Genomic DNA, 11,008 nt, shown 5'->3' with positions numbered 1-11,008 from the left:
TAATAATAATAATAATAATAATAATAATAATAATAATAATAATAATACTTTCCATTTATTAATCGCTTTCCCCAGTGGGCTCAAAGCGATGTACAGTAGACAACATATATTCATTTAATTGCACACGGCGTCACTGCCCGGTGTAGACGTCTTCTGGCTTGGCTCCGTCGTTTTCCGCACGGCTGTATAATGCCACAGAGTCCACCCATGTTCTCCAGGGGGACAGATCTCTGTCGTCTGGAGCTCAGTTGTAATTCTGGGGGGTCTCCAGGTCCCACCTGGAGGCTGGCAAACCTAGGCCGAACAGCACCCTCTGGGTGACTTGAGAACACCTGACTTGCACGATTCAACTAGGCCTGGCTGCTTGCTAGTGTTCAATAGCAGCCGCCCTATGAAGGTCAGTGTCGTCTGATGGCCAGAGCTTCAGAGTAGGGTTTGCAAGACCCAGGTTTAGATCCCCATCTTGCTGCCGAAGCTCACTGGGTGATTGTGGACCAGTCACATACTTTCAGCCTCACCTACCTCATAGGGTTGTTGTGTGGAGAAAAGGGAGGAGAGAATAATGTAGACTGCTTTAGACCCCATTGTGGAGAAAGACCATCGTTTTCTTCAGTAGAAGCTGCAGGGGGAAAGGAGATGGAAAGCTGAATGCAGAGGGGGCAGATAAAGGTAGGTTGGCTGTTGGGTGGGAAGGAGATAGGGATGCCAACTCCAGGTTTGGAAATTCCTGGGCATTTGAGGGGTGGAGCGTGCGGAGGGTGGGGGTTGAGGTGGGGAGGGACGTTAGACAGATCTAATGCCATAGACGTCACCCTCCAGGTGAGGGCGGGAGAACTCCTGGAATTAAAACTGATCTCCGAGTGACAGAGATCAGTTCCTCCGGAGAAAAACACTGCTTTGAAAGGGGGTGTTCGTTGTGTTATACCCTGCTGAGGTCACTTCCAAGCGCAAACCTCATCCTCCCAAGGTTTCATCCCCAAATCTCCAGGAGTTTCCCAACAGGGAGCTGGCAACCCCGAGAGGAACTGATCTCTGTATTTGGTCAGGCTGTTGTGATTCCTGGAGAGCGGCGGGGGGAGTAAGAAAAGGGGTGTCAGGAAGGAGAAAGCATATGAGAGGAGTAAGGGGAGAGGGGAAGAAGCAGAGTTGGGCGGGATGGGGTAGCCGCTCCCCCAAGATTCTTGCGGGCCCCCACTTGTATGCTATATATAATAAACTTATCGTATACGAAGGTACAATTTCTTTTTGAAAGCTTACTTTTAAATGCAACATTAACTACATCAACAATAGGTTTTTGTTACTAGGTTAGCAGGGCCAATATACAAGTCTCTGGTGGGAATTTTAAAATGTCTCTCCTCCATGGTCAGTCTCCTCTGAGCGGTTTCGGCCTCTTCCAGCATGCTTAGCCTAGGTAACAACTGTTTTCATGGTGTCTGTTGTCTAGAATTAAAATCCCCCTGTGCCTGCTTATCAGTCACTAAAACCCAAACTGGGGAGCGCCACTGTGCTTCCAGAAGTTATTCAGCCTCAGATTTTTATAGAAGGGAATTTAGCAGAGGACCGTCACCGCAGCCGCTGCAAATGCCCCTTCGTGCGCCCCTGCGGCTCACGTTTTGGACACTGACGCTACTGCCAAGGAGGTTCTCTCGTTTGTTTTCTCGTATGTCTCATCGTGACCTTTAAGCAGGCATTCTCTCAGGCATGTAGGGACCATGCTGTTGAGAGCTTTATTGATAAACACCGCAGCAGCTTGCTTTGCATGTGGGAAATAACAGAAAGTTAGTACAAGGACTAGCTTAATGTGCGGTACTAGGACTGTGTTTGGCACTCCTGTCATCCATGAAGAGCATGTTCCAACAGCTAGACTGAAGGTTACAAGTGTGTAAATGACTACTCCCCACCATATGGAAGGTGCATTGCAAAGTCATTGGCGAAAGGCATGTTCTGTCACTGCTGCAACCTGAAACTGGCATCTCGGGGCTGCATATCCAGGAAGGGCTGACTGCTACTGATTATGTCTTCCCAGGTTGCTGGACCCGCCAGCCATCCTGTATTCTTACTCTTAGGAGTTTAGATCAGATTGCTTACCCAAGAGCAAAAGCGGAGTGCTCTTGGTCTTATGGGAAGGCTGATGGCACCCAGAATCTCAGCTAGTATCCTCATTTTTCTAATGGAAATTCGGAGTAACGTTTAGCAAGCAAACCTCCTATGAAAAATGTTCTGTTTTCAGATAGGGAAGATGCTTTTTAAAGATAAGGTCTTACCAAAAAAAAAATCATCTGCCGCAGTTTTGGGGAAATATTTGTTGTAAGATGCTCTGCAGCATCATGCGAAAATCCCTGTGCATGCTTTAAATATGGAGGACTTATTTTCAAGGACATTGTTTATTGCTAAACGTGACTAGTTGCCCTTCATTAATATGACATATTCTATGATAATGTACTCTCGTTATCCAGTAAAAGTAACCTATTGTTATTTGCTAATGAGATCAGGCTGGTAGCTGAGTTTGCGGGATCTGTTTCCAGACCAGACCTTCTTTGTAAGTTACTGCGTGAGCTGAGCAGCCAGGTGTGCTTGTGGATGAGATGTGAATGCCCCCAGCCAATAAATGAGCCCGCTTCTCCTGGTCAGCATTGAGTATATTTGACTTTGAGCCCCCAGCCACGTCCTTTTCTTTGACGGGTGAGGCCAGCAGAAGGTTGAGCTGCTGAAAGTGCAGGTTCTGCCCCGCATCTGAAATGGTGGTCCCCGTGCTTCATTTTACAGTTGAGCCTGAAGACTTATGAGCCAGTCTCTCTTGTGTGGCTGTGCTAATCTTTTGCAGCAAGATAATGCAGGAGTCCAGTCGCCACCTCAAGGTCCACCAAACTTTATTCCGGCATAAGCTTTTGTGACTAGACCTCACTCCCTCAGAGACTCACAGAAGCTTATACTGAAATGTTAGTTTCTAACATGCTACTAGTCTTCTGATTTATTGGGAAGCTCTACTGGTTTTTTGTAACTTACGTTGGGGAGTTTAACACTGAAACAAGCCAACATCTTCTGGCATTTTGTGCTTGTGTCTACCTTGGCCCATACATAAATGCTTTTGCCAAAGTCCCAGTCCGTATAAGGATCCAGCATGCTGATAGACAGAACACCCAGCTTCCTGTAGCTCTTCTCCCCCACCAGCTGCTAGCCTTCTGTTCAGCGGATGATCAGGTGAAGTCCTCCCATGCAGATACATATATACGCCCTCTGGGCTGGGATGGATAGATACTTTCAGCTGCATTACATCCCTTCATCCCCTGTATTCTTGTCTAGTTCCAGGCCTACTTATGAACATAGAGCTGGAAAGGACCCTGGGGAATCATCCTAGTCCAACCCCCTGCCCAGTGCAGGAAATTCACAGCTACACACACACCCACTCCCTAGTGACTCTTTGCCCAGAGGAAGGCAAAAAACTGGTGATCAGCATTCCCTGGGCATATTTTAAAAGGGCCACAAGGGCCAAGCACTGGATCATCCCTTCCTGCCCTTCTCTCTCTCTCTCCCTCTCTCGCTGATATTGGTTGCCCACTACTTGTCTGCTGCGCCCAGTGCTGAGTTGCATAAGAATCTTGATAACCACATTTGTTTGTCTCATTGGAGTCCACCAGTCCAGCAAGTGGAAAGTAGACCAAAGGGTGGCCTCTCATTCAGGCTTCTGTGGTGGCAGAAGGGGAGGGCTGAGTTGTTTCTGGTACAGCCTCTCACTGTCTTGGCAGGGGAGGAGCTGCTAGGAAGCCTCACAGTATGGGGGACCCATTTAGGCTTGTGCTTATGTGGCTGCAGTGGAAGGGAACTTGGGGCAGGTGGCACTGAGCCTGATAATCAGCAAAACAATGAGAGCTGGGAAGTGTGCGTGGCTGTAAGAGTTGTCCTCTCTCACTGGGCGGGGAAGAAGGGCGAAGCGTAAAAAGGTGGTCTGCAGCCAGCCAGGCTCCTTGCATGTGTCTCATGCCTACTGGAACCATGCCACCGGGTGTGTGCCATTTGCCTACAAAAGAGAAAAGGAAAGAGAGCCCTTGAGCCTACTCAGTCCCCCAACGCGATGTGTCTTTCGCAGCATTAAAGGCTGTGTTTCATGCCCACCCTCCCCTCCCCTCCCTGAGCAAAAGTCCCACATGCCAGCCTGAGAATCTCAGCTCCTGTATATTATTAAGATATCCAGGTAGTGCAGACACAAGCTTTGAGTATGAGTGCTTGGGACTGGACACAAGCGTAACTGAGCCCAGGTGAGGCTTTTGGGTTAAAAGTCCTAACGATAATGTCTGTTTCCACTCCAGGTTTAAGTTCAAAGGCGCAACCATGAAAGACCCAAGTCGCAGGAGTACTAGTCCAAACATCATCAGTGAAAACGTGATCATGAACGGTCACTCTCATGAAGATGATAACCCATTTGCCGAGTACATGTGGATGGAAAACGAAGAGGAGTTCAACAGGCAGGTGGGTGAGCTGGTCTGTGGTCTGTTCCTCTGTCTGCAAGGAAGGGATCCTGACTTAACTCCATCAACCTCGGCTCCTTGTTCAGGTCTAAGCAAAAATAAAGTTCACGTTCCAGCCCCTTCCTCTCTGTTATGCATTTACATACCCTGAGACAGTTTGCCTCTTTTGCGTTCTCTCCTTTATGTGTACCTGAGATGCTTAATTATTATTCAGAGCCGAATGGTACAGAAAGACACAAAACTAGCATCGCTTAGCCACACACGGTTGGAACAATTTCTGGGAGTTTGCCATTTGGACCAGTTGGCTGCTTCCGCCCTTCCAATGGTATTTGCAGTGTCGACTGTACATTTCGCACGGCTGTGGCATTTGAAGCACAGGTGCAGAGAATGCAGGGTGTTGTTGCCAGAGGATGGTTGCCAGCCTCCACCCTGTCCTTGTGCATTTAACAACTGACCAGCTGGGATGAAGGTCATGTTTTGTCCAGCAGGGAGGAACCCTGTCAGAAATGGTGGTTGTCTATTGTTGTGAGATGAGAATATTCTGCATATCTGGCCTTTCCTTTGATGCCAAGCTTCTCCAAACAGTATCGTCAACATTACAGTATCGCAAGAAGAGTAGGAGAAAAGTAGAAGGCCTGTTTCAAATAGATTAAAATGAATTGTTGTGTGTTCTGATAGCATCAGGGCGAAGGCATAGTTATAATTTTAGTTTTCTCCCTTGTGTCCTGTAACTTTCAGTGCTCTTGGTAGGTCTCTCCTGCCCCACTTTTACATTCGTTATAGGTTTACGTGGAATAGGAGTTGAGGGAAATAGTTGGGCAACAACTGTTGTTTTAGTCATTGTTATGGCAGTTGCCTCTGTTGTAGCCGCCCTGAGCCCGTTGGGGAGGGCGGGGTATAAATCTAAAAATAAATTTATAGTTATAATTTTAGTTTTCTCCCTTGTGTCCTGTAACTTTCAGTGCTCTTGGTAGGTCTCTCCTGCCCCACTTTTACATAGAGTTCGTTATAGGTCTACGTGGAATAGGAGTTGAGGGAAATAGTTGGGCAACAACTGTTGTTTTAGTCATTGTTATGGCAGTTGCCTCTGTTGTAGCCGCCCTGAGCACTTTCAGTGCTCTTGGTAGGTCTCTCCTGCCCCACTTTTACATAGAGTTCGTTATAGGTCTACGTGGAATAGGAGTTGAGGGAAATAGTTGGGCAACAACTGTTGTTTTAGTCATTGTTATGGCAGTTGCCTCTGTTGTAGCCGCCCTGAGCCCGTTGGGGAGGGCAGGGTATAAATCTAAAAATAAATAAACTATATCATTTTAGGAAGATGAGATTAAAGTGACCTTAAGGGGAAAGGAAACAGGAATGCAATATAATCCAGTTTAAGCGTTCACAGATCAGGGCTCGCTGCAGCAGATGCCTTGGAGTGACTCACGAAAGCTTACGCTGGAATAAATGTCCGTCTTCAATGTGTCACTGGATTCTCACCTTACTTTGCAGCAACAGGCTAGCATGGATACCTGTCTGGAATGAACATTTAGCAGAAGACAGATCCAGGTGGGTAGCCATGTTGGTCTGAAGCAGCAGAACAAAGTTTGAGTCCAGTGGCACCTTTAAGACTCAAACTTCGTTTAGCAGAGGAGACTTCACTAAGTGTCTCTTGCCGGAGTAAACTGTCAAAGAGCAACCTATTTTGAGAATTAAAGATATGAATGCTTTGAAATAGATCAGTAGCATCGCATTCACTATTGACTTTCTGTGCCTCATCTTTTGTACAGGCCTGGTAATCCTTCAGGCTCCTGGTCCAGAAACCGCCTCCAAAACTTAAGCAAATAACTTGTAGGATTTATGATCCCTTACTTGCAAGTGCACTGGTGCAGATTTTAAGTGTTTCGACAGCCCAAAATGCATTGTGATGAGCGGGTGATGTTTTTAAGGTGCCAGAGGACTCCTGCTTATGTTTGAACAGCGTTCATTCAACACATGGGCTGCGGCAGTATTTCTCCAAAAGTATGAAGGGCGCGCAGGGTCCCTCCTCCTATGGCAGAGGAATTTTGCGGTGAAGTAGCGATGTAAAGTAGTGTAAAGGCTGAGAGATTTGGGAATGTTCAGTCTGGAAAAGAGGAGGTTGGGGAGGGGGGCATGATTGCTCACTTTAAAGATTTGACGGGCTGTCACTTAGAGGAGAGCAGGCAGCCATTCCTGTTGGCAGCAGAGGATAGGACTCACAATCATGGGTTTAAATTAAGGGCAGGAAGGTACCATCTGGTATTAGGAAAAACATTTTTACAGTAAGAGTGGAATCAGCTGCCTAGGGAGATGGTGAGCTCCGAGTGGAGTCAGCTGCCTAGGGAGATGGTGAGCTCCCCCTCATGGCAGTCTTCAAGCAGCGGCTGGACAAACCCTTGTCAGGGATGCTCTGGGCTGATCCTGTATTGAGCAGGGGGCTGGACTGTGTGGCCCCTCCCAACCCTGTGATTCTATTATTTTAAATCTCATTGTGATTTTTTTCCTGCCCGGTTCCGTTGCTTGTAAGCACTGAGATTTTAAGGGATAGAGAAAGCAAACAAGAAAGAAGAAACGCATTCAACGAAGAAAGGGTTGTAAGAATGAGTTTAGCCCGGAAGGAGTTAACTCACTCAGGACAAGCGCTGGCTCCCGCAGAGTCTTGCAGCTTCTCATCGCTTGCAAGGTAACTGGGAGAAAAGCCTGCCTGCACATTTTCCTTTCTCCAGAAGGAAAAAAGACTAGAGGCTTTTTTTAAAATAATGAAATAAAAACTGAGCACTTCATCGAGGGACAGAGCATACTACCCCACTGTAACGGCAGGCCTGGGGGCTGCGGGTCACACCCACCCCACCCTTGTCTTCGCACTCGGCTTGCAGCTGGTTTTGCAAAGTCGCCTGTCCTTGTAATGTCAGGGAATGGAGAGCAGAAAATTGAGCCGATCGTAGCAGCCCCCTTGTCGGACGTGACTTCCTGCTGTGGCTCTGCTGGGACGTAGAAAGAGACTCTTGTCTTCTCTTCTGCCCTGCCTGTCAGGCCCGGATCTAGTGATGCTTCGGTTTTCCACTACAGCCAGACACCAGGGACAGATAGTTGGTCTCCCTTGTGAACGGGCACCCCAAAAAAATCACTCAGCCCCTGAGGATTGCAATGATGTTTCCCACCTGTGTCCCAATTACAGATCGAGGAAGAGTTGTGGGAAGAAGAATTTATAGAGCGTTGCTTCCAGGAGATGCTGGAAGAGGAGGAAGAACATGAGTGGTTTATCCCAGCCAGAGACCTCCCGCAGACAATGGATCAAATCCAGGACCAGTTTAATGATCTTGTTCTCAGTGATAGTTCATCACTGGAAGATCTGGTGGTGAGTCTGTTGTTTTAAAATCTGAACTTAATGTTTAACCAAGCACCTTTCTCCAAAAACTGCCTTTCCCCTCGCCAGGTGTTAGGGCTGCAGGAGGAAAGCCAGATAAAAGATTCCATGAAACTTTCATTATTATAGGCACTTTACCCAACATTAACATGTCATGTCTTTTTAAAGTATCATTTTTTTTTTCATAATAACTAATTTGTGTAATTTATTTACTTTTTCCGTATCCTGCCTTTCTCCCCAGTGGGGATGCAAAGCCGTTTACGTCACCCTCCTCTCCTCCTGATTAGCATACATACTGAACCTGTTGGTGAATCAACTAACCTCTTGGCTTTCTCATACAGTTAATGTGGTTTTTAAGTTTACCAATGATGCGATGGTGACGGTTGACTGGATAGATCTGTTTGGGTCACCCACATAGGTAACCCTAAAGCACGCCTCCCTCATTCACTCCTGGCAACAGCCAGGTACCCATGGATCCATAAGGACATGCCCCTTTGCATGTTTATGCTCCTCTCCCCGCACCCCCGGGCATAATAATACTTGCGGGATCCTCGTTGTGTGCGTGTGCAGGCAGGAGACAGAGTGGCACACTGTTGGATCAGCCCTGTGTAAACTGGTGCCGAAAAGCATTTGTAGCTTTGCATGGCTCCATCGGTTAGCTGGACAAATTAATGAAAGGTAAAAACAAAATAATTCTCACAGTCTGCTCCTGGCCTGTTTTTATTACACTCTTTAACCTGGTTTATGTTGTTGTTTTTTTAATGTGTACGGGCTTGGTTTAAATGGTTAATGTATATATCTTTTTATGGTTGTACACCTCCTTGAGCAGGCTTGTCAAGCAAGGTGGTACAGAAGTTTTCCAAAACAAGATTACATTAGCTTGAAACCCTTTGCTCTAAAAACGACATCTGGATTGTAGCAGGAACTCCTTTGCATATTAGGCCACACACCCCTAATGTAGCCAATCCTCCAAGAGCTTACAGAGCTCTTCTTACAGGAGCTACTGTAAACTCTTGGAGGATTGGCTACATTAGGGGTGTGTCGCCTAATATGCAAAGGAGTACCTGCTACAAAAAGAGCCCAAAGCCGCTGAGGATGTAAGCTGATGCTCATATAACTGAGCTCTTAGCATACAGATTGAGCCCTGTCAGCAGAAAGGGTGGGTCTTTGCCACATTCCCTTCCCCTTAGCAGCCCTTTCTGACCTCCGCAAGGTAGAGTTTTGAGGGTTGTGGGACCCATGTGGACTAAAAGCCACATAGGTTGAAGGGCTCCATTGGGGAGAGGGGAAATAGTTGTTCAGAACCAGGAACAGTGGCTAAAAACTGGTGGCATGGAATGGGATATCTAGTGATTATAAACCCACGTACGCCGTTTAAGCCTCCCCATTGTTGGCAGGCCAGAGCTGTGGATTGTAGGCCTGGTTCCAAAAAGTTCAAGGCACTCTTGGCGAGAGTGGAACTTGTCGAATATTTCTGCCCCCTTCCAAAAGGAAGAACTGGGATTTTAATAGATACTTGCAATATTGGGTTGAGCGTTCTCATCACTGAGCCATCCAGAGCCAGAGAGTCCCTGTGCAGTTCTTTGCATCACAGTGTTTCCTTTTGGCTTTGGGAGGGAGTGCTTTTATTGAAAGATTTAAAATGGATGCTCCTCAGTAGCCATGGTTTCCTTGGGGGGGGGGGTTGTGGTGGGTTTTGCTCACTCTGCGCAGCTCTGTTTGCAGATCTGAATCTGGAATACGAAAGGCACACTTTGGGGTTCTCTATCCCGCGTCTAACCTCTTTTATTTTCCCTCCCCCAGGTCAAGAGTAATCTCAATCCAAACGCAAAGGAGTTTGTTCCTGGGGTGAAGTACTAAATATATGAGTAGACTGGGCCCTCTTGGTGGATGTAGCACAATTTCCACACTGTGAAGCCAGTATTAGAAGATTTAATTGTTAAAACGCTCTCTCTTCTCGTCACTGTGTTACACTTACGCATTGCCAAAGTTTTGTTAGTCTTGCATGCTTAATAAAAGTGCTGAGACTGTTATTAAGTCAATCGCTGTCAGAGGTTAATGAAATGGAGAAAAAAGAGGAAACATTGCATTTGGACCCAGGCTTTTATTTTTTTTAATATTTTTTTTTTTGCAAAGGGAGACAGTGAGGTAGGAAGGCACCAGTCAAGTGGAGAAAAGTACCAAGTTTTTTGAGAAGCTCTTGCGAAAAATGTGTCTCGAAGAGGATTCAGACTTTGACCAAAAAAAAGTGGTCTGTTTTTAACAAAAGGATAAAGAGTTGGTGTCGCGAAGCACCCCACATGCCTTAACATGACAGTTAAAAGCAAGGTTATCTGATTATGCAGATTAGCTGAACGGCAGTCCTGCTACTAACTCGTCCCACTACCAGGCGAAACGTCACGCTCTTCTTCTTTTTTTTTGAGAAGGGCGCCAATAGTGTATTATACCTGACACTTGCTTTTGACAGACTGTGCAGAGTTCGTTACCTCGGCTATACAAATCTGGCCGGGGAGCAGGGTGGGCGGAAACGACTGGCAGACGAGGTCGTTGTCCGCGGCAAGCGATCATGTCGGAGTGTCTGTCTGTCCCACTTCTGAATTCATAGCAGAGGTTGTGACGAGAGGTTGTGCATCACAATCTCTTCCAGGAATCCAGAAACTGTGGCACTGCCTATGTAAAAAATAAATCTGCAACCTTAAAAAGCGTTGGGTTTACCTGTAAAACGTTAGCATTAGTGATCTGAGTGGTGCTTTCCCCTTGCTTTGTTTAATCATCACTACACACCCAGTAGTCTACAGCACAACTTTTTTTTAAAGGAAAGCAAATACAGCTAGAACAGTTTTGGCTTCATAAACTTCATATTTGGGGTAGCGCGAGCTGCCATACGTGTTCAGTGTGAATAGTGTTTAAGTTGAAAATATTGTAAAAAATTATATTTTTTCAAAAATATTTAAAAAAATAAATAATAGTAGAAACGACTCCTCGGCGATCTCCTGAGTGTTCCATCTTGTTCCGATTGCGTTTTGGGTGCCTTTGGGAGGAGAGGGCGACGGGCTCGGCTCGAGGAAGGGACGCAATGGATGCTGTTGACAGTAGGCGGGATCAAACTAGGTGTGGAATCGCTTCTCGTTGGCTTGCCCTTTTTAACGGTGTTGCCGTACAAAAATGGCCAACA

General features: G+C 46.5%; 1 protein-coding gene across 1 annotated transcript in view; it reads left to right on the top strand.

Moving 5' to 3' along the window:
* PAIP2 (poly(A) binding protein interacting protein 2) overlaps positions 1-10,806 on the top strand; it is a 16,500-nt gene extending 5,694 nt beyond the window's left edge. The window contains exons 2-4 of the mRNA XM_015411011.1: positions 4,308-4,467; positions 7,645-7,824; positions 9,637-10,806. Coding sequence (XP_015266497.1) covers positions 4,330-4,467; positions 7,645-7,824; positions 9,637-9,693 — 375 coding nt within the window. The 5' untranslated portion in view covers positions 4,308-4,329 and the 3' untranslated portion in view covers positions 9,694-10,806. The remainder of the gene's footprint in view (positions 1-4,307; positions 4,468-7,644; positions 7,825-9,636) is intronic.
* The last annotated feature ends 202 nt before the right edge of the window (positions 10,807-11,008 follow it).

Source organism: Gekko japonicus, unplaced genomic scaffold, assembly GCF_001447785.1.
Source record: "Gekko japonicus isolate JY-2015 unplaced genomic scaffold, Gekko_japonicus_V1.1 scaffold428, whole genome shotgun sequence".
In the NCBI taxonomy this organism is placed as follows: domain Eukaryota; kingdom Metazoa; phylum Chordata; class Lepidosauria; order Squamata; family Gekkonidae; genus Gekko; species Gekko japonicus.
The sequence above is the reverse complement of the archived record's forward strand: the minus strand, read 5'-3'. Positions and strand labels throughout refer to the sequence as shown.